Genomic DNA, 24,030 nt, shown 5'->3' with positions numbered 1-24,030 from the left:
GATTCTTAGAACAAACTGCAACTAATAGTTAAAATGTATAAAAGATTTTTTTCAGTTAAGAGATACTCTAAAACTCCTAAGAAACCTCACCTTTGTGATAAATATGGTAGTCTTTAAAATAAATATAATTAAATTCAACAAACATTTATCCAGAATATATTATCTCTGAGGTATTTACACTCTAGTTGAAGAGATAAGTAACACCTACAATAGAAAGCTATATATAGTATGCACTGTGAGAAAGTTACAAGGTACTGTGGGGTTCAGAAGAAAAAAGGCATTTTGCCTGCCGTACTGCATTAAAATTCTAACCAGACCTTTCTCATATTCCTCCAGTCTATCCTCCCCAATAATGGCAGAATGATCTTCCAAACACCAAATGTCCTTTTAAAAACTCTTCACAAAAAAAAAAAAAAAAAAAAAAAAAATCCTCTTCACAATAAATAATAAAATAAAATAAAAACTCTTCACAAAGTACAATATACAGGCAATTCAAAAGCCTTACAAGGACAAAATAGGCAACAAATGAGTGAAATTGGTCCAGTGTAAGACAAAAAAAGAATGATGGAAACTGCCAAAAAGAAGATAGCTCCTTCTAAGTTTTAGCTAATTACCACTGTTTAGGAACATGAAAAACCAATGTTGCTACAAGGTTCAATTTTCCAGAAGATGACAGAACTCTAGTCACTTAATGTGAAACATACCAATATTTAAATATTGGCAAAAAATGCAAAATTGGGAGAAAAAAATACAACTCAAACAAAACACTGCTGCAGGCAAAGTCTGCGAACTCTGCCTTCAGAAATGGGCCTGACATTAATATTCCAATAGCTGGCTCCCGAATGTCTTCAAAACCGCAAAAATGATTGTCTTCCAATTTCAAAGGAAAAGTAAACAACTCTCTTAAAAAGTTTCTCTCTTAAAACATTAGCACCTGCTACCATTAGTTTGCTAGCAAGAGCTAGCAGATGACAAAACATTAAGAAAAAGGAGAAAAGGAACATTTATTTGATAGCCACCTCAAAATTACTTAACCAGTTTTTGGCTGTTATTGTTTTATCAACAGTCATGTTTATGGGCACCATTTTATACTGCATACATGTTATATGGTCAAATTTTCTATTGCTAAAGATGTTTCTAGATCATATGATATAATCAACAATATATACGTATTTGTTCTTTAACAAAGGGATACCATGAGACTCCAGAAAACCATGAGCCTAATAAAATCTAAAATCTTTGGTACAGTAGCCTATAAGCTCCCAGGAAAAATCTGGCTCCTGTTTGCCACTATTTCACACCACTTCTAATTTCCTGCATATAGTATGCTCTTTCATTTCTTCAGGTTTGTTTTTTTTTTTTTCTTCAGACTTTATTTATTCATATGAGAGAGAGAGAGAGAGAGAGAGAGAGAGAGAGAGAGAGAAAAGCAGGCTCCATTACAGGGAGCCTGATGTGGGACTCGTTCCCGGGACTCCAGGATCATGCCCTGGGCCAAACAAAGGCAGGCATTCAACCACTGAGCCACCCAGGCTTCCCCTCTTCAGGATTTTAGATGTATTTAAGGCTCTCACTATTCCCATTTGCTAGAATTGCTTAACATCATCTCTCCAGCCTTCCTTGAATCATCTTTTTCCATCATGCTTCCTTAGCACCCTATATAGAACCCTATTATAAGGGACCCTGGGTGCCTCAGTCAGCTAAGTGTCTGCCTTCGGCTCAGGCCCTGATCCCAGGGTCCTGGGATGGAGCCCTGTCGGGCTCCCTGCTCAGCCAGAGTGTCTGCTTCTCCCTCTGTTCCTCCTTCTATGTGTGCTCTCTTCTGCTCTCTCTCAAACAAATTAAAAAAAAAAAAAAACAAAGAAAGAAAAAGAACCCTATTATAGAACTTACTTCCTATTTATGACATTTTTACACTTGATCCTAGCCAAAAGGCTGAGAAGCAATTACATTTTTATAAAGATCCATGATATACACATATAACTGAAACAAAATGAAATTACACTTTCACTTACCACACACAATACACTGAAATTTTCTATTCCTTTTTTTTTTTTAAATAGAAATGCTGATTACGGTTTACTACATTGGTTCTATCATCCACCTAAGAAATACTGCACTACAAATCCTTGCAGGCAGAACTCAATATACTCATTTTTATGCTCTAGTACAGACCATTTAGTAAGCAAATGTTTAAATAAATGAATAAATATAGCAACATCCTATACTAGAAAAGTCAGAGCAAGGCTTTGAGATCAAGCAGACCCATCAGCCAGCAATCTTATATAATCTCTGAGAAATGACTTAACCTCCTTGAGTCTCAAGGAGTTAACACCACTTACTTAACTCATTACAACAATAAAGTAGTAGCAATGCTAGAATAGGCATTCTATAAATTAGGCATCAAATGAGAGAAAACGGCCTGTAAATATTAGTTTCTGGTCCCTATCTTGTATTTTTCCCTACTCCTTCCGGGAGGCAGATCAAGATGCAAGTGTCTCATCCTGGCAAATACCCATTTTTTAAAAACTTCAGGTCACAGTACATACAATATGCATTTTTTTCAAAGATTTATTTATTTTAGACAGAGACAGAGAGAGAAGGGTGGGGGAAGAGGCAGGAGAGCATCTTTAACCAGACTCCCCACGGGGCCCTTGCCGCTAGATCTCAGGACTTATAAGATCATGACTTGAGTCAAAATCACGAGCCTGAAGCTCAAAGAACTGAGCCACCCAGGTGCCCAGGAATATGCTTTTTTTTTTTTTTTTAAGTCTAACAAACCTGGGTTCAAAGACGCGGCACTACATTTACAATTTCTCATTATCTTTCTTTATCAATAAAAAAAATACTTCCTGTAGGGTTGTTATGAGGAAAATATACTCTACATCTTATATACTATGTGTCTAGTATAATTCCATGTCAGAATACAGTTAGGTACTCAATAAAACGTATTGATTGCTATGATTATTAATAAATCTTCAATAAGCATAGAAGAGGTAGCATTCAAACTGAACTTTTAAGGATGGAGGAGCTAGACAAAGGCATGGGGCAAACAAAAGGAACAGGAAAACCTTAATGTACAAGAAATCATTTCTTTTTCTGTATTTCCTCTTTTAAGATAAACCAGAAGAATAAGTTCATCAATTTTCTCAATTCTCTACCTCCACGGTTATGAATAAAACTCTGAAGTACTATATTAGCTCTGTGTCAAAATTTTAACTTAAATATTAAATTATGGGATCCCTGGGTGGCGCAGCGGTTTGGCGCCTGCCTTCAGCCCAGGGCCTGATCCTGGAGACCCGGGATCGAGTCCCACGTCAGGCTCCCAGTGCATGGAGCCTGCTTCTCCCTCTGCCTGTGTCTCTGCCTCTCTCTCTCTCTCTCTCTCTCTCTCTCTCTGTGTGTCACTATCGTAGATAGCAATTTTGTTCCCTTAGTTATGACAAATGTACCATAGTAAAATACGAAGTTAACAACGAAAATGAAATGAAAACTGAGTAAGGTATACTATCTTGCAACTTTTCTGTAAATGTAAAACTAATCTAAAAAAACTTATTTAAATAAAAAAAACAGAGTAAGGAAAATAAGGAATGAATCAAAATCCTCTGGAAGCAAATGTTGATAAACATTCTTTTGGTCTATGTTTGGTGATAAGACAAAGATAGCATACTTCTATAGTGGATAGTGGAAATAAAATTATTAATAAAAACAATACTGTAGGCATGTATTAGTCTATAGTATTAATTATGAAATTACATATGGCCAAAGCAAACGCCCTCTCAATTTTAGTTTCTCTAAAGTATCATTCTTAGTCCTCAACATTTCATTTCACACTACAACATAAATTCGTAACGTTAGCTGTCACTTCTATATTGAATGGACCATCCCACATGTCTAATCTTTAGTCACTTAAAAGCTATATTCCCCTTACTACCTCCAGCTCACCTTACATTCAACTAACTAAATTCACCATCTTCTTGATGATGTTCCTCCTCCAAACCTCCCTTTCATAGTTACTAATTTTTTCTTCGATAGATTTCTCCCCATCCCATGCCTCTCCGTCCCCACAGTTTATAACTAGTACTACATACTGCTATCAAAGAGCCTTCTTCATCGGAAAAAAAAAAAAAAAAAAAAAAAGAGCCTTCTTCAAATAAGGATTTTCATATTCCCAGGCTCAAATGACATCTTTTTTTGGGTGCTAAACCATATTTAAATTCAGAAGTGATACTTTCAAGACCATCCATAATTGGTTATGCTTTTGTACTCTTCACTTGCAAAGATCCTTCCACCCATCTTTCTGCCTCGTAAGTCCTGCCTTTCTTTTATTCAGAAAAAAATTAAATACTCACTAAGCACATCACATATACACAAGAAAATAAGATTCTTCTGGGTGGTCAAATACTTTATAATCTTCTTGGGGTGATCAAACCTAAAAAGATGACTAATGAAGAACACAGGCATTTGTTTCATTCAAAGCTGTATCCTCAGTTCCTGTAACAGTGCCTGCCTCATAGAAGTGCTCAGAAAGTATTTATTAAGTGAAAACATGGCAGTACAGAATGCTACAGCCAAAAGAATCACATGATATTTGAGAAGGTAAAGAATTTTCAGTTGGACAGGTGAAGGCAGGTCTAAAACTCTATGATTTTAAGGCTCTCAGGGCAGCCAAGACTCAAGCCCGAGTATTTCTTCAGGGGTTAAGAGGACGTGAGCAGGTGCATTTCCAACAGAAAAATACTACACCAGCAAAGGTAAGAAGTAAATAGTTATACAACATCGAAGTAGTAAATAAAGAACAGTTCCTGAAGGTTAGTGGATGGTAAAACGGGAGAAGGCAGGGACCAAAGTTTGAAAAGTCCTGAGAAAAAATTTGGTATTCATGCTTGACATAAAGGATGATACAATTCATGTTTGACATAAGAGTGATATAATTTTCAGGAAGATTAATCTAATAGGAGTAGCATGGTTAAGACTTGAGAAAGAATGAAGCCTCCCCTATCTAATCAAAACTCTAGGTTCCTTCTTTTAAGCCTTACAGCAACCCCCTGAATTATACAATTTAACTCCTAACTCCTAACCGTATCCTCTCACAGTACAAATTCCTATTTTCATGGATGTTAATCTAGTCTTTTCAATCAAAGAACAGGGATTCAAATCGTAGACCTCTGTTTCTTCCCTAAGAAATCAGCAAAGATTGGACCCTCAAAACTTTATTTTTGGAGGACTTCTTGCATTTGCGCAAAACCCAGTTACCAAAATGACAACAATCTAAAAAGCAACACACAATACATCCTCTGAGTAGCTAAACTACCATAAAAACAAGAGTAAGTCCTGTTTGGATGGCACTTTTTAAAGTTTCATTTGATAGTTGGATCCCATAACTAATAATGCCGTTATCTTACAGCATATGTTTTCAGTGCTTCCTGCTTTATATAAGTATTTCATCACCTTATTTACTTTTCTTTCTCAACTAAGCATTGCTCTTAGTGGCCAGCACATACACTCATTTCTCAATCCCATTATCTTTTCTGTACTGAAGCTTCTCCAAATCTTTTTATCTATTAACTTCATTGATTGAGAACTGTTGTTATGGCAATAACTAAATTCTAATAAACGGTGCTGCTATAACTTCTCTACATAATTGTTTCAAACATTGTAAATGTTTCCTGTGGTTTAGCACCCTCCAAGTAAAACTGATTAAAAAAAAAAAAAAAACATGTTACAGAAATAATTCAAATCCACCAAAGCATTTACAAAATGAAACATGCATTAGTATGCAGAGATTACACCTAAATTCTAAAATTTTCCAAACTCTCCAAAAGCTTGGGTTTTTAAATAATCTTCAACCCTTTGACTCTTTGCTTTCATGTATTCTCAAAATTAAATTTCATTCCTTAAAATAAAATCTGTTCATGTTAACAGTCACATTAAACATGAATACTTTCCCAAAACTGAGTTTAAGAAAGTGCACACAAACCAAACTTTTTATTTTATTTTAACCAAACAAGTATTTATTTCATCCCTAAACAAGTATTTTCAGTCATAGCTTCTCAGGTCACAATTTTTTATGGAAGAAGAAAAAAAATAAGACTTCTATAAAACTCAAAAAAAAGAAATACTCCAGAACGTGATGATTTCTTCTTGCGTTAGAACCTCTCACTGATGCTTCTGAAATACAAACGGCTTTTTTTTTTTCCCAGAGTGGAGGAACTTCATAATGTACTACTCTCTTCCCCCACCACTCTTTAATGATACCTAACACTGCTGAGATTTTAGGGATGAATCATCAAAACAGCGGAGGAAGGCAAAAAACGTCCATATATATATACAAGGACAGCAAGGAAACAAAGTCTTAAAATGCGGAGGGAACAGAGACAGACATGAACAAGTTCAGTTTTTTCCACTTCCTCCTCTCAGAAAACACCGAAACAAGTGTGGATGCAGGTCTACGGCACGATCACAAGGCCCCTGGTACCCAGGAAGCCGCAGACCGAGGGGCGCTAGGGCAACTCTCACGCTCGGCCGGCCACGTGGCTGTCACAATCAGAAGGAAGGAGGAGAAACCGCACTAACTAACCTGGACACCAGGAACCGCCCTCCCCTCTCCCCCTCCACCCCGGAGTCGCGGCGGAGAGGCACAGCGCCGCTTCTCTGCACGCTAAGACTTTTCCCCCCCTTTCCTGTAAGGTAAAGTACAGAGGCTGCTTTAAAGACACTTTCGAGCGGAAATCGGGTCCAAGAAGACCCGAGAGTGCGCCCCCACTGAAGTCGCTGCGCTCACTCCAGCGACCGGAGGTGGGAACAGAGGCATTTTGCAACGGTGGAGCTGCCGGAGCGTGGGGCGTGGGGCGTGGAGGGTGCAGGGTGGAGGGTGCAGGGTGGCGGGGCGCGCACACGGGCGGCTTTCCCCTGCCTCCCGCCGGCCGCCGGGGTTTCAGACTCGCGGCTGCGGCTGCGGCGAGGCCAACTCCGCGGGCGGGGGGCCTCGCACACGCCCCCACGCCCTCTCACCTCGCCCCAGACAGAAGACCGAAGGGCAGAGGCGGCCACGGGCCCCAGCGGCGGCGGACAGGAAGCGGCCGTACCGCAGCGCAGAAAACCCGAACTCCCCCCGCCCCCCCGACGGCCGCCCGCGGGGGGAGGGGCCAGGGGCCGCGGCGCCCCCCCACATCCGGGACCCGCCCCTGTGCCCCGAGCCCGGCAGCCCGGGGGCTGCAAGTTGCCTGCGCGCAGCGTGCGTCCGGCGCCTCCCCGGGCGCGCCTCGGCGGGGCCCAGCCGGGCCGCCCTCCACGCCCGGCACGTCGCGCTCCACTCGGCGGTGGGGGCGGGGGCGGGGGCGCGGGCGCCGCACACGCTCCCGAGGGGCTCGGGGCACTTCCTCCCACAGCAGCCTGGCCCCGAGCGCAGCCTCGCCGGGCCGCCGGCTCCCGCTCCCGCTCCGGGCAGTCCCTGCCGCTCACCAACAACTCCTAACTCCTCACGGCGCCGCCCCCCACGCCCCGGAGCCCACACGGGACCCAAGCCGCGCGCAGGGGCCAGCGCGCCCCCCTCCCCGCCCCGTGCCCGCGCCAGTTCCTCACAGGACAAAAATGTCCGGGCGCGTCACGGGACAGCCGCCTCCGCGCCCCACGCCGGGCGCCGGCCGCACGCGCTGCCTCCGCCCCGGGAGCCGCGGCGCGGGCCGGGGCGGGGAGCGCGGACGCCCGGCGGCGCCGGCCCAGCAGGGCGCCACTCCGCACGGGACTCACCGTCTGCTCGGCCGCCGCGGCGGGGAGGCGAGGGACGGGCAGGGGAGGACACAATATGGCAGAGCCCCGCAGCTGCTCCCGGCGGCTTCCAGCAGCCGCCTCCGGGAAGACGCGGCAAAGAGCAGGCAGCGGCAGCTGCGGTGGCGGCCGCGGCAGCACCACATCCCCCTCCCGCTCGCTTCCTCCCCCTCCCGGCACCCTCCCCCGCTGCCATGGCAACGCGGCGCCGAGGAGATTAGCCCCGCCCCTCCCCCGCGGCCCCCGCCCCCCGCGGCCCCTCGGGAGGGGGCTCGGCCCGCCCCTCGGCGTCCCCGCCCACCTCCTACCTAAGGGCCGGCCCGGGACCTCGCAGGCGGCTCTGGACGGCTGGTGAGGAAGGAAGGGAGATGCGGCGTCCGGAAGGGCGGGGTTCGCGCGGAAGGCAGGGCGGAGGCGCTGTGTGGGCCCGGGCCGGGGTCGGGCTGAGGAGAGGCCGGGAAGGCGGGAAAAATGGAAAGGCCTCGCCTGTCCCGGAAGGGCCTATAGGAGCGCGGCGGGGCGCGGCGCGGCCGCTGAGTGGCCGGGGAGGCCCGGGGGCGGGGCTAGGGCGGCCTCCCCGGCGGCGCGGCCGGCGCGTCCCGGCGCGGGCACTGCGGCGGGGCCCCTCGACAGCCCGAGCTCCTGTGGGGCTCCCCGGGAGCTTTCCGCCATCGCCCAGGCTTTGAAAGCGCTGTCGACACGGTAAAGCGTGAATGTGAACTTCATATTGCACTCGCTTGACTGGAATTTTAAGTGGAAACTGAGCTTAGCGTGTTTGTGGTAAAAAAAAAAAAAAAAAAGACTTTGGAATCAGACCCAAAATTTAATAAGCATCGCATTTCCTGAGGCCTCACTAAGTGCTAGGGACCGAGCTAAATTCTTTACGTGCATTGTAATAACCATGATGCTAAGATAGCGTTGCCAGATAAAACACAGGAGTGTCCAATTATATCAGAATTTCAGGTAAAAAAAAATTTTTTTTCAGGTAAACGTAGAATTTTTTTTTAATATAAGAATGTTCCATTTGGAGATACGCTTCCTGTTTTTTTTTTTCTTTTTTTGCTAAATCTGCAAACCCTACCCTAACTCTTACAAATTCCCACTTTACAGATAAGGAAACCGAGGCTTAGGAAATTAACCTGACAAATACAAGGTAAGTGGCAGAATTAAGGCTCTATTTTACAAAAATTATGATTCTGCTCACTAAATTTCTGAGTATCTATATTATCCACATCTTCAAAAACTAGAGTAATGATCCCTGTCACTAATGTGCTGAATGGATGGAGAGAAAAGGTATGTGAAAGAGACATGCATAGTGGCTGGTGTCATAGGAGGCTCACTTTCTTCCCGAACAATGAATGTTAACTGAATATTTACTGTGTGCCAGGCCATGAGTATAAAGTGAGCTGATTATGAAACGAGCTGCCTACTGACAATAAAACAAGTCAAGCTGTGGGGATGACAGAGACATAGAAGAATTCTAGGCATCAGAATGTATAAAAACAAAAATGGAAGTGTTCAACCCTCATTCCACGGAGGAAAATGTTGTGTCTATATGATTTGTCCAAAATCAGCTACTAGTTCCATTTATTTCTCATTACACCGTCCTGAAAGTCCTCATGACTGCATTTGGAGTAAGAGGCCACCAGGCAAAGATACAGTAAGCTTCGATTAAAGCAAGAGTTGCTTCATTTTCTCCCTTCAGAGCAATCACTGTTACCCCCTCATGTGGACAAGTTGAAGGACGTTCCTAAAGGAAGAATATAGTAGAATTACTAGTTTTCAGAACTACTAGAATATAGTAGTTAATTTTTTTTTTTTTTTTTTTTTACCACAAACACGCTAGAGAGAAAGGAAGACTGACAGGAGGTGGCTCGTGAAGAGCCACAGCCTCTTCCTACCTTAGTCTTGCTTTATCTCTAGTGGCCATGGTGATCACTAGTATAATATAGGTCTTCCTCTCCCTACAGGTTATTGTAATAGTATCTTATTTGATATATTGAACTTTAGTTTCTATTTTTCCTTCTAATCAGTTTTAAACTCAGGTGACCAAACAGTCCTCCTCAACTCTAGAAGAATCCCAGAATTTGAAATCTGGAATGAATATATGCTTTAAAGATAGGTCATCTAGGAGCCCAGTATATCATGGATGCAAAAGCAAATCCAGAACAGTCATGTAACTTGTCCAAGGTCAAATAATGAATGTACTGCATTAGCATCCACTAAGATCTCTCTGCTGGGCCTCTCTACTGAGTAGAGAGGCTGGGAACATTTAAATAATCTCTGTGGATAAGGCTGACGTCTCTTAGGAAATCTGTCACACTTAGTTTAGAGTCCAGGGACACTTGTATACTTAAAGGCTATTTTAGAGGACTTTGAACACCTATCAAGGAAAAGCTCTGATTAAAACTAATGATGATTCAGAGTGAGTAGCTTTCCCCAGGAGTTTATAAGAGTAAAAAGGCTATGAAAACAGAGCTAAACTCTTTAGGAAAAAGAGGATCCTGGCATTTAAGATCTCTTGTGAAGTTTGTATTCTTCATTCTCCAAAATACTTTAAAGGAACATATTCACTAATAAACTTTACTGGAAGACAAATACATTAGAAAATATATTGTTTGAAATGCCTTTGTATTTAGGCTGCAAAGTGATAGGAATACATGTTTTCAGTCCAATGTATTTATCACTCTATTGCATATATTTAACAAAGACTCTTTGATCATAGCTTGGTGATTCTAAAAACAACCAGTTTGCCAATACGGAAATGTAGGCTTCAAGCCCCTTGAGGTCAATGACCATATCTTTTTCATTCTTACAGTTTAATTTCTTGGAACAGTTTTCAGGACAAAGGTGATGGTGAATAATATATGTTGATAAAAGAAGTAACTTTTCTCAAATTACAAGATACCAAGACTAAGATATAACGATCCAAAGTACTGGTATGCCAGTTGGGCTAATAAGTTAGAATTGTGAATGAGAGTCTAAATTTTTTTGCCTTTGAGGATCTTTTTCAGTGTCTTTCCTAAGAGTAACTACCTATACTTCATAATACCTGTATTTCCATAGGCCCTGTTATTGGCAGTAATTTAGACCAATTCTCCTACTAAGGATACTAAAAAACCTTAACAAAATATTTTAAATATCAGGTATTAAAAAAAAATCAGGTATTAGAGAGCTAACAAGATAAGAAATTACAGTCCATAATCTGAGGGTTGATGGAAACCCAGGGAATCCACTTATCCATTCCATAGAAGGTTGCTGAACAGGAATAGGGGCTAGTGATTAGAGCGCAGGATGTGCAAAGGGAGAAGGAGGATGACTTGGTTGAAGCCCCCTTGCTTTGGACAAGAAATCCGAATGGTTATATCCTAGAAGTAAAGGAGTGACATCTCAGTTTCATATCATCTCAACTCTGAGATTGGATTAGGGGAATTCCTTTAGCCTAATGCCCCCAAGCCCTTGGCAGAAGCAAAGGGAAGTTTTCTCTGAAGTAAAGTAATATTCTAGGCCTCAAATCATTTGTACAGTTTTGCAAAAACTAAGACATAGTACGCAGTGAAAAATAATCAGTCACCCAAAGAAACAAGCAAAAGAACCAACCAAAACTACAAAGAACAAAAACAGCAAAAGGGATTCAGATTGTGAAATTATCAGACACAGATTTGAAAATAACAATGCTTTCTATGTGTAAATAAAGAAAACATGAGGTTAAAAATTTAGGCAGATAACTAGAAATTTGAAAAAAATCAGATGAAAATTTTAGGACCAAAGAATTCAGTAATGAAAATGACTCAGTGTTGGGTGTAACAGCATATTAGACACAGATGAAGATAGAATTTGTGAACTAGAGGATAAGTGAGAAGAAACTGTCCAGAATGAAGCATAGGAAAAAGGGTGGAAAATACAGAGCACAGGGAAAGCACATAAAGATATAGTGATAAAGTTTAATATGCACATAGTTGGAATTCTGGACACATTGGACAGAAATAATATTTGAATTAACAAATCCCCAGCAGGATATATACATACATATTTTTTTAATTCATACAGTTGACACATAGCTAGATCATGAAAAAAATGCTAAAACCCAAAGACAAAGAGAAAAATAGTAGTAGAAGAGTTAGAAAAAAATAGAATTTGATCTTTAAAGAAACAATAGTTCGACTTAGAACTGACTTTTTAATAGAATAGTCTGAAGCCAGAAAATGATGGCATAATAACTTTAAAAGACTGAAAGCAAATGTTTAAGAATGAAAGAGAAATTAAGAAATTTTCAAAAAAATTAAATGCAGTGTTTGTCACCAGCAGATTCACACTAGCATTCTTTAGGCAGAAGGAAAATGATCCCAGTTGTAATAATGTCAAAGAAACTTGAGGCAATTAAGATCAGTTAAAATGATAAAATTGTGGGTAAATATAAATGAATATTGGTAGTGAGTATATAACCCAATAATAGCAATGTCTTTCATATTTAAAAATATACAACAATGGTATATAAGTTAGGAGAAAGTAAATGGAATCAAGTGTTCTAAAATCTATTTATTGTCTAAGAGAGTGGAAAAAAAGTTACAATTAATAGTACACTCTGATAAGTCAAGAATGCATCTTATAATCTCTAAAATAATCACTAAGAGAGGTGTGCCTGGGTGGCTCAGTCAGTTTAGCATCTGCCTTCAGCTCAGGTCATGATCCTGTGGTCCTGGGATCCAGCCCAGCATCCAGTTCCCTGCTGGGAAGTCAGTGGGGAGTCTGCTTCTCCCTCTCCCTCTGCCTCTGCCTCTCCTCCTGCTCATGCTTTCTCTCATTCACTCTCTCAGATAAATAAAATCTTTTAAAAAAAAAATCACTATGAGAATAGTAAAAGACTATGGTTTTGTTTTTTGGTTTTTGTTTTTTGGTTTTTTTTCTGAGAGAGAGAGATAGAGAGCAAGTGGAGGAAGAGGCAGCAGGAGAGGGAGAGAATCTCAAGCAGATTCTGAGCTGAGCAGGGAGCCAGACACAGGGCTTGTTCTCACAACCCTGAGATCATGACCTAAGCTGAAACTGCTAGTCAGATGCTTAACTGACTGAGCCACCCAGTTGCCCCAAGGCTATGGTTATTAGTTAAGGTTTTCCAGAGGAACAGAATTAACAGGGATACACACACACACACACACACACACACACACAGATTTTTTTTAAGGAATTGGCTCAAGTGATTGTGAAGGTGTGGTAAGTTCAAAATCTGTAGGATAGGCTGGCAGGTTTACCCAGGGAAGAGTTGTAATTCAAGATCAAAGGCCGTCTGCTGGTAGAATTATTTCTTGCTCAGGAAGTCTTTCTTCTATTAAGACCTTCAACTGATTGAATTAGGTCCACTCACATTGTGGAGGGTCATCTGCTTTACACAAAGTCCACCAATTAAACTATAGATTTCATCCAAAAGCACCTCCACAGAAATGTCTAGAATAATGTTTTAACAAATATCTGGACACTGTGGTATAGCCAGGTGGACACATAAAATTAACCATCACACTATGCAATTTCCAATCTATAAGGGGGGAAAAAAGGAATGGAGTAATCAAAAGTAATCAATCTAGAGGTGCCTGGGTGGCTCAGTTGGTTAAGTATCCAACTTGATTTTGGCTCAGATCCTGATCTCAGATTCCTGAGATGGAACCCTGTGTCAGTTTCCATGCTCCGCACAGAATTTGCTTGAGATTCTCTCCCCTTGCCCTTCTCCCCACATGAGCTCACTCTTCCTCTCGCTCTCCCTCAAATAATAAAATCTTTTAAAAAAAAAGTAATCAGTCTAAATGCAAAGTAGGAAAAATATGAGGACATACAACAGGTAAGACAAATAGAAATTACTTCATCAAATGATAGATTTAAACCCAAATATATCACTAATTACATTAAGTGAAAACAGATCCTAATTTAATGAAAAAGATTGTTTTGGTTATCTATTGCTATTTAACAGTCTACCCTCATTAGTAACTTTAAACTACAACCATTTTATTGTATTTCATGATTCTATGGGTCAGGAATTTGGATAGGACACAAAATTGGATAGATGAACCATTCATCTCATCTCTGGGTGATGTCTGCTAGGGCTGAAACATCCCAGATGGCTGCTTCACTTTTCATGTCTGGCACCTCAGCTATAGGATAGCTCTAATGGCTAGAGGTTAGCTGGACCAGCTTCACTGAGATCATATGTATGTGGCCTTGGTTCTCACTGTTGATTGAGTTCTTTGGTTTTTTTGTAAATAGTTCCATGACTTCTTCCTCGCCACTTGACCCCTCCACATAATCTCTAGGGGAATAGGCAGACGTCTTACACACAAGTTCAAGGCTTTCAGAAGGATTAGGACTGAAACTAGCATATGGTTACTTCTGCTACATTCTGTTGGATAAAACAAATTACAGGCCCATTCCGGAGTCAAGGAGAGGGAAATACAGAAGGTTGTAAATATTAGTAGGTATGATAAATCTGGGACCACCAATTCATATAACCAGCTAGCATAGATTGTCATACTGGACAAAAAATCCAAACCCAACTACATGCTGTTTACAAGGGATATATCTAGAACATTAAAATGCAGGAAGGTTGAAATAAAAGAGATGGAAAAAACTAAACCATGCAATATATTAATATTGGAGTAAGTAAATTCTAACACAAAAAGCACTGCTAGAGACGAAGAGAAACTCTTCATAATGATAAAGGTTTAGTTTGCCAGATTTTTTTTTAAAGATTTTATTTATTTATTCATGAGAGACCCAGAGAGAGAGGCAGAGACACAGGCAGAGGGAGAAGCAGGCTTCTCGCGGGGAACCCAATGTGGAACTTGATTCCAGGACCCCGGGATCACAACCTGAGCCAAGGGCAGATGCTCAACCACTGAGCCACCCAGGTGTCCCTAGTTTGCCAGATTAAAAAAAAAATCTAAGTTGTATTCCCCTAATAACATAACCTCATAGCACATAGAGCAAAAATTACAGAAATGTGAGGAGGAATAGAAAGATCAACAATTTTAGCGGGAGATGTTACATATTCTGCTACTGATAAAATAGGCAGACAAAATATTCAGTGAGAACATAGGTTTGAACAACACTATTAGCAAAGTTGATTATAAAGGCATATTGAATACATTTCTATAGTCTTTTACATATGAATAAATTTATCAATTTGGATTATTTCTGTTTTGGCTCATGAAGCTGGAAGGGACATCTGAGGATCCTGAGCCTTCAAGGTGGTTAGAACCTATCCTATGTTACAGATATATTTACCACTGTGTAACTTTACCTCTATGTTAAGTTCTTACCATATACCAAACCCTGTACATAGCACCGAGAAAAAAGTTACAGTTATAACTACAGACAAGCAAATCAGAAAGTATAATGTGGCATTATAAGTGCAATGATAGAGCTTTACATAAGCCGTAGTGGGAACCAAGTCCTAATTCAGCCACAGGAGGTAATGTCTGAGCAAAGTTTGCAGAAAGAAAAGAATATGGAGTAGAAGTGGCAATGTGGGGGTGGGGAATGGAACCATACCTAGCAAAGCCTCAGCTAGGTGAGAGCATGACTGTTCAAGTCAGAGTACTATCAGTCATTTGGAATGTCTGGAGTATAAAAGGTTGCTCGAGTTAGGGGTTATCTGGTTGCAAGAAACAGAAACTCATGCCAGCTGGCTAAAGTAAAGGAGGAACGAATATAAAAATAGGCAAGGATTATGTGAGACAGAACTGTGGGAAGCATAGCCAGCATTACAAGAGCCCTCCTTCCCCGCTTTCCCTCCCTCATCTTCTGATCTCTGATCTGAGCTTTTCTTTGTATGTCTGCTTCCTTTCCTCTGCAAACGGGCTTCTCTGCTTACTTGTCTGCCTGCGTGATACTATGGCAGTCCCACATAGTGGCCCCCACACTGCGCCTCTGGCCTCCACCCAGTTTGCCCAACTTTCTTGCTTAGCAACCCACAGTTATTACTTAACTCAGTTTCCCAGTCCCACCTCCAAATTCCCAGGAGCCATAATCTGACTGGTCCAGTTTCAACATGCATGTAGATCAGGGGTCAGCAAACTTATGGCCTTGGGAGTCGGACGGGGGTTGGCAAATCTGGCCTGCCTTCTGCTTTTGTAAATAAAGTTTTAATGGAACACAGCCACACACATTCATTTACATGTTGTCTTTGGCTGCTTTGATGTCACAAGCAAGAGTTGAGTAGTTGCAACAGAGAACCTATGGACCACAGAGCTGAAAATATTTACTCTCTAGACCTTCACAGAAAAGGACTGCTGATCATGTGTTGGGTAGTTGGATGTGGAGACATAGGGCTGTGTAGAGGCTCAGAGAGAGACAGCTCCAGTAATTGAAGCTTTGAAAAGTTGATAACCCCTTCCTCCTCTTTGCAGAAAAAGGATAATGTGGAGAAAAAGCAGCTGAGGAAGTATTTTGAGAAAGGAAATGTTTGAAGGCTCTAACACAGGAAAGAAAATAATCAGTCTCAAGTATGTGCTAAGTTTTTCACACAAAGGGTGGAAGAGTCCAAGACAGTTACTCCTTAATCTGGAGAAGTTCATTAAGATGCTAAATTTAGAAGAGAGTGTCACCGTAACTACCTTTAAATAACTCACTTGTGGCAAATTTCCCAGACCCTCCATAGTTAGCTCTTGCTGAGATGAACTGGCTGAGGCACAATATTTACTGTGTGTAGATTGTTAAATGCATGTCCGAAAGGTTCAGTGTTTACCTTTCAAAAGACAAAGAAGAGAGGCATTGAGAGAATGAAACACAGTTGAACTTGAAAAGACAAAGGCAGACAGACTAAGACCTGGGGAATAGATGGAGATGAAATCTAGAACTTATCATTTTGGTAAACTTAAGATCATTCTTAGGAAAATACACAATCTTTTTGGTTGAGTAGAAAAACTAACATTAGAGTTTTTAAAGCTCTAGAGATCATTCTTTTTTGTTTTTAAAGATTTTATTTACTTATTCATGAGAGACACAAAGAGAGAGAGAGGCAGAAACATAGGCAGAGGGAGAAGCAGGCTCCCTGTGGGGATCCTGGTGTGAGACTTGATCTCAGGACTCCCGGATCACGACTTGAGCCGAAGGTACACACTCAACCACTGAGCCACACAGGTGCCCCTCTAGAGATCATTCTAATCCTTGCTATATTCAAAGTATAGTCAAACACTCAGCAGCATTAGTATCAGCAGGAGTTTATTAGAAATGCAGAAGCCCAGGCCCTACTCCAAACTCACTAAATAAGCATCTGCATTTTTAACTCTCACAAGTGATTCATACACACATTAAAGTATAAGGAGCACTTAATTGGAATGGCAGTTTTCAGACTACTCAAAATAGAAATCCATGAAAGATTTCCATGAAATCTTATATGAAACCCAACTCTATAAAACAGATCACAGTGGACCTGCTGTGGTTGAAAATGGGCTGATGCTATAAGGCAGCTAAAGGCTGGGAACACCCAGGCATTTTCATACAGTGTTCCTCCAGGAACACAGTTTGAAAACCACTGATCTAATGGCTTGAGCAGAAGTACTATCAGAATCTTTAGGGCCAGGCTCTGTCAAATTCCTAAGCTCTCTCTCTCTTTTTTAAAGATTTATTTATTTATTTGAGAGAGAGTGAGTGAGTGTAGGAGGTGAGAGGAGGGAAATAGAATCTTGAGAATCTCAGGCAGACTCCTGGCTAGGTGCAGAGCTCATCGCTGGGCTCCATTTCATGGCCTTGAGATCATGACCTGAGCTGGAACCAACAGTCAGACACTTAACCAACCAAGCCACCCAGGCACCCCTCCCAGGCTCTTTTTTACTTCTACCTCACTGAGAACTTCTACAATGAATCCCTAATAGTGATAGGATTTGTTCTGCCTTGTGAGAGTTGAAATTTTTAAAGACCTAGAAATCACTGATCTAGGTGCCTTTTCTCAAAGATGGGGAAACTAAGGCTATAGAATGTGACCAATGAAACTCAGTAAAAACATAGGTACAGGAACACCTGGGTGTCTCAGTGGTTGAGCATCTATCTGCCTTTGGCTCAGGTCGTGATCCCAGAGTCCTGGGATTGAGTCCGAAATTGGGCTCCCTGCAGGGAGCCTGCTTCTCCCTCTGCCTATGTCTCTTCCTCTCTCTCTGTATCTCTCATGAAAATGTAAATAGATTTTTTTAAAAAAAATTTTAAAACCCCACATATGTATATTTAAAATTATACTAATCACTCACAAAAGAGGCTTCTCGGGCAGCCCGGGTGGCTCAGCAGTTTAGTGCCACCTTCAGCCCAGGGCGTGATCCTGGAGACCCGGGATTGAGTCCCATGTCGGGCTCCCTGCATGGAGTCTGTCTGTGTCTCTGCCTCTCTCAATCTGTGTGTCTCTCATGAATAAATAAATAAAAATTTTTTTAAAAAGACTAAAAAAAAAACACACCAAAGAGGCTGCTATAGATTGAATGTTGTGTCTGCCCCCACAACCACCGCCACCCAAGTTCATATGTGATTAGGTGATGAGAGGGGAGTTGTACAGAATGGGATGAGTGTCTTCATGGAAGAGACCCCACAGAACTTATATGCCCCTTCCATCATGGGAGGTTACAGTGAGAAGATGACCAGCCATGAACTGGGAATTGGGTTCTCACCAGACACCAAATGGTGGGACTTCCCAGCATCTAGAATTGTTAGAATGAGATACTTGTTTTTTGTAAGCCACCCAGTCTTTGGTATGGTGTTACGTCAGCCCGAATATACCAACACAGAGGGAAGCCTAAAGCTTCAATAATTCTTAGGGATAGAATAAATTCCATATCCCTTCTAGTCCTTCCCTCCTTAGCAGTCGAGTAGAGAGACAGTTTGTACAGTTTTTAAAAGCTATAAGCTTAGACTTGGGTTAGAATTCTGGCTCTGCTACTTACTAGCCCAGGCAAAATTTTTCCACATTTTCTCAGCGTCTTCATGTCTAAAATGAAGACATGTGGAATGGTACAATTCCAGCCTCAGAAGGGTGCTATGAGGCCAATGTATGTGAAACAATTGAACACATGGCCTGGTGAATAATAAGTGCTCAGTAAATGCTAGCTTCTATTGTTATTTTTAAATGAACAACAACTAAAAAGTCAACCTAGTTCACTTTTAGGAATTGCCCAAAAGGATTGTGCAAGAGAAGCTAGAGAAGTGTGTTTCCTTCTCCGCTGCTAGAAGAATAAAACAAATTATATCTATAGCAGTTGGGTATCCAGTAAATAGAGTTTATTTAAAATTAAATACTGCAGTTGTAAAACTGACTTTTGATAAATTAGGTAATTGCTCAGGGAAAGCAGCATTAAAGAGATTCCAAGTTATATTATAGCAAATATAAATTTTTGTTCCACAGTAGTTTGCATGTAGACTTAGGCATTTTTAGTTAACTATGGTCAGTTGCTGCTTCACTCTGTCTCTTTGATTGTGCAACCCCAAACGTTGAAGTCACCTTTGACTCCTTTCTTTCTCTTATACCTTTAAAATGTGTCTAGAATCTGACCTCATCAGATGCCTGGGTGGCTCAGGGTGTGATCCCAGGTCTGGGGATCGAGTCCCACATCAGGCTCCCCGCAGGAGCCTGCTTCTGCCTCTGCCTATGTCTCTGCCTCTCTCTGTGTGTGTGTCTCTCATGAATAAATAAATAAATAAATCTTAAAAAAAAAAAAAGAGAGAGAGAATCTGATCTCTTCTCCTCACCTTTACCACTACCACCCTGCTCAAAGCTACAGTCCTCTCTCACCTGAATGGCTTTAATTCTTCCTAATATTCCACACACACACACACACTTCTCTTCTTGCCCCTAAGCAGTATTTCCTTACCACAGCAGCCAGAATGATCCTCTTAAAATCTGTCCATTCAAAATCTGCCCGTTTGGGTAACCTCATATCAAAACTACTGTGGCTTCCTCATTTCACTCAAAATAATGCCAAAGTCCTTATAATATCCCACCACGTTTTACATGATCTAACCCTGTGTAGCACTGCCACCATTGGCCTCCCTGCTCTTTCTTGACTGTGCCAGGCACACCCAGCCCTGTGACCTTTGCTTTCTGCCTGGATTCTTCCAGATATCTGCTTAGCTAACTCTCTCACTTCCTTTAAGTCCGTGCTGAAATTTTACTTTCACAATGAGGCTTGCCTTGACCTCCGAATTTGATACTGCAATTACCCCCAACCATGTCTCAAGAATCTTAATACCCTTTCCCTCCCTATTATACTTTATCTTTCCCAGAGCAACATTATTTTCTCACACACTTAGATAGCCTATTTATTATGTTTTGGTTAAGTCTGGCGCCCTGACAACAATGTAGGTTTCACAGGGACAGCAGTCTTTCTTTTGATCTCTGACATATACTTTTTTTTTTTTTTTACTTTTTTTTTTTAAAGACTTTATTTATTTGTGTGAGAGAGAGAGAGAGAGAGAGAGAGAGAGAGAAACACAACAAGGGGGGAGAGGGATCCCTGGGTGGCACAGCAGTTTGGCGCCTGCCTTTGGCCTGGGGCGCGATCCTGGAGACCCGGGATCGAATCCCACGTCAGGCTCCCGGTGCATGGAGCCTGCTTCTCCCTCTGCCTGTGTCTCTGCCTCTCTCTCTCTCTCTCTCTGTGACTATCATAAATAAATAAAATAAATCTTTAAAAAACAACAACAACAACAACAAGGGGGGGAGAGAAAGAAGCAGCCTCCCCACCGAGCAGGGAGCCCAACATGGAATTCGATCCCAGGACCCTGAGATCATGACCCAAGCTGAAGGCAGACACTCAACCGACTGAGCCACCCAGGTGCCTCTCTGACATATCCTAGTTATGTAGAACACTGCTTGGCAAGTAGTACATGCTCAAAAAATATTTGTTGAATTAACTGATAAATTTTGTGGTTACTAGTTGGTGTGTGTGTGTTTGTTGTACTGTCTTATTTGGACAAAGATGAAGCAAATGGACAATAATTTAACAAAGCCAATGATTACATGAGTTGGAGTTTTCCATTTTCTTTCAACTTCTCTTTGTTTTCAGTTTCTCCTTCGTGCTACACTGAAACCCTCAAGTGTCCTAAATACAGCTCTAAGCTGATGTCCGTGTTTCCTCACCTAAGAACCAGTCGTGCCCATGTTGCCCTCCCCTGTTCTCCTTCTAGACCTCAGCCATACTCCATCTGTTCACAGAACACAATTTTCATGTCTAAATAGCCATTATTTCTGGGACTGCCTGGTCTTACATATTGGCTAAGAGGCACTCATTCTCAGGACGATAGTTCAGATTGGTTCTAATGCAGTAATAAAGGGAGAGAATAGTAGTGGTGCACAGAGGAAGATTTAGAAGTTGGTTCATTTAGGGGAAAATGATGAATCTTTTATTACACACACACACACACACACACACACACACATCTTCATGAGACTAGAAAAAGAAGACAAATTGAAAGAGGGCATTGATAAAGTTGTATGCTATTCACTCTGGTTTATGAAACCCTCCCGTGGCTCCTTTACAAAATCTTCAGCAGAATCTGCATTGCCTCTAAATATTTGATGGATGGATTTTCTTTTGAAGGGATTCCTGAATATGTTCTGGTTCCTACTTCAAGATTGACACAGGACAAAAAGTGGAAGCTTTCCATGGGAGGGCTACACAAGAAAAATTTTAGGTATGGAGATTGCAGCCTTCTGGGAGTTGCCTGTCTGCCATGGGTTAGGGTGATGGGCCATGCAAAGGGAGGTTGATTTGCTGCCCCTACCAGGGCACAGCATGTATGTCCTGCAGCTAGAGAGATGTGAACCTGGCAGCTGGTGGATGGTGATAGTCATGGAATGGGACCTATGAGCAGCTGCCATCATCCTGAAAGTATCCCTGTGCAAGTAAACAAATTAAAACACCAAGATGAAATAAGAGAGAAGAAAGAAAAGTGTTTTGTATTTTAGTATCTTTAGCATTGCAGTGTATTGGCACTTTTTCTGCTTTTTGAACAAGGTGCCATGTTTTCATATTTATTTCACTGGGTCCTACAAATAATGTGGTCAGTCCTACCTAGGCATTCTACTTCTTTTTCCTTTCCAAGTAACACTATAACATCTGAGTGGTGATGTGTCTTCCATTAGTGAAAATAAGCCAATTTTTACAACACATAGTATTATTAATCTTCGATTACCTTTGATGGGCTTAGCAAAGGGGAAGCAATTTTTTCCTGTACCCATAAGAATCACTCTATCATTAAATTCACTTTATTATATGATTTAAAATGAATAAGCAGGGAAGAAAATTTAGTACTTGTCAGTAAAATTCCATTTTAAATTGCAGTAATTTCTTTTCTGAATGTTCTTGATATCCAGCAATCATGATATAAAACGTTGCTTATGTATAGATATTATATTACATAGGAGAATTTATTTTCAGCTCTGAGGCAGTCAAGTCTTCTAAGAATAAAATAAGCATTAAAAATAATTGAAACTTTGAAATATGCATTTCTTACTGATACGATTGCTATCTCTTCTCATATTAGGAAAGTGGTATTGCTTGGTAGAAAGACCCAGAATTCTGGATCAAAAGAAGAAAATGTGCAAATTATTTAATCTTTCTAGCTCCCAATTTTATCTTTATTAAATAAAGACCTTCAAATAAGTAGAAAATCTCTGTTTCTTCCAACCCTGGAGTTTAGTGATATTTGAATCATGCTTTAAACACATATACCCATATTCTGTTTTTTAAATGAATACTACTACTCTTAAACTGTCTTTAATAACTATGGGTCTTAGGACATGTTTGCATGGAAGTAGTAGAAACCTACTGAATTTGCTCGGGTAAAAATTCTTTTTCCTTTTGAGAAATTGTATCATGTCGAGCAAGAATATATAAAATACATATATGTGAATATGAACTATAAAGTAACCACCAGCCAGTGTAAGAAAGAGATTACTGCCATGCAGTAGAAGACCATTGTTTTCCCTTCTCTGAAAATATGTCCCTCATTCACCTTCAGAGGTAACTATTACACCGCTTTTTTGAAATATCATTTTCTTAGGCAGCCCCAGTGGCCCAGCGATTTAGCGCCGCCTTCAGCCTGGAGTGTGATCCTGGAGACCTGGAATCGAGTCCCACATCAGGCTCCCCGCATGGAGCCTGCTTCTCCCTCTGCCTGTGTCTCTGCCTCTCTCTCTCTCTCTCTATGTCTGTCATGAATAAATAAATAAAATCTTAAAAAAAAGAAATATCATTTTCTTGTTATTCTTTATAGATTTTGCCATATATATGGGTATCATTAAATAGTTTTATTTTTTAAGAAGATTTTATTTACTTGTTTATTTATTGAAAGGGAGAGAGCACACATATGTGAGGAGGGGGAAGGGTAGAGGGAGAGAAAGAATCTCAATCAGATACCAAGCTGATCATGGAGCTGGATGCAAGGCTTGATCTCACCACCCTGAATTTGTGACTTGAGCTGAAATCAAGAGTAGGATGCTTTACTGACTGAGCCACCCTGGTGCCCCTAATATATTATTTTAAAAGGAGTTGCATTATAAAAATACTTTTGTAGTCCACAAAAGAACAGAGAAATGACTAAGGAAAAACAGGAAATCAATACATTTCAGGACTCTCAGTATCAAGATTTTATTGATCTTTGCTCTGCTGCTCCACCATTAATGTGCCTCAGCTATCACGAGTGTTGAGATAGAAAACCTAGGGATCCCTGGGTGGCGCAGTGGTTTAGCGCCTGCCTTTGGCCCAGGGCGCGATCCTGGAGACCCGGCATCGAATCCCACGTTGGGCTCTCGGTACATGGAGCCTGCTTCTCCCTCTGCCTATGTCTCTGCCTCTCTCTCTCTCTGTGTGACTATCATAAATAAAAAAAAAAAGAGAGAGAGAGAGAGATAGAAAACCTATTTCGCTAAAATGGCTTGTTTTTCCTTGGTCAGATGTCTACCTTTGATCCAATCAACTGCGCCTCAGGAGGATACTTATATGATAGAAACAAGGTAGCCAGACTACCCCATCAGAATTTGTTCAAAGGTTACAGGCTGTTCAGGTAATAGCTAGATACAATGTATAATTCACCTAATGGTAGTGTCATTTTGAACAAGTCTGAACTACCATTGGATTTAATTTCTCATAAGCAGATACTGCATTTCATATTCTTTTGAAAAATATCTTCAGATCTTTATGAGGAAAAAAATGCCAGCCTTCAGTTAATCTAGCAAATGAATTTTCCCCTTTTATTTACTTCAGTGTCTGTGTTGCTACTTGAGAGAGAAGT

General features: G+C 41.2%; 2 protein-coding genes across 5 annotated transcripts in view; one reads left to right on the top strand and one right to left on the bottom strand.

Annotated features, from left to right (window-relative positions):
- FOXN2 (forkhead box N2) overlaps window positions 1-8,283 on the bottom strand; it is a 71,677-nt gene extending 63,394 nt beyond the window's left edge. Inside the window, exon 1 of one of the 4 annotated variants that reach the window (XM_025992607.2) lies at window positions 8,079-8,283. The gene's annotated coding sequence lies outside the window, so the exon portion shown is untranslated. Of the gene's footprint in view, window positions 1-7,752; window positions 8,000-8,078 lie in introns of those variants that run through there. The other 3 variants (XM_072742312.1, XM_072742313.1, XM_072742314.1) reach the window with 3 other exon arrangements.
- LOC112915233 (uncharacterized) lies at window positions 6,384-22,978 on the top strand. Its single transcript, XM_072741607.1, has 5 exons — window positions 6,384-6,568; window positions 6,716-8,121; window positions 8,881-8,923; window positions 21,336-21,429; window positions 22,801-22,978. The coding sequence occupies exons 1-2, from the start codon at window positions 6,384-6,386 to the stop codon at window positions 7,989-7,991; spliced, it is 1,461 nt and encodes a 486-aa protein (XP_072597708.1). The 3' UTR covers window positions 7,992-8,121; window positions 8,881-8,923; window positions 21,336-21,429; window positions 22,801-22,978.
- The last annotated feature ends 1,052 nt before the right edge of the window (window positions 22,979-24,030 follow it).

The sequence above is a fragment of the Vulpes vulpes genome, chromosome 16, assembly GCF_048418805.1.
Source record: "Vulpes vulpes isolate BD-2025 chromosome 16, VulVul3, whole genome shotgun sequence".
Classification (NCBI taxonomy): domain Eukaryota; kingdom Metazoa; phylum Chordata; class Mammalia; order Carnivora; family Canidae; genus Vulpes; species Vulpes vulpes.
The sequence above is the reverse complement of the archived record's forward strand: the minus strand, read 5'-3'. Positions and strand labels throughout refer to the sequence as shown.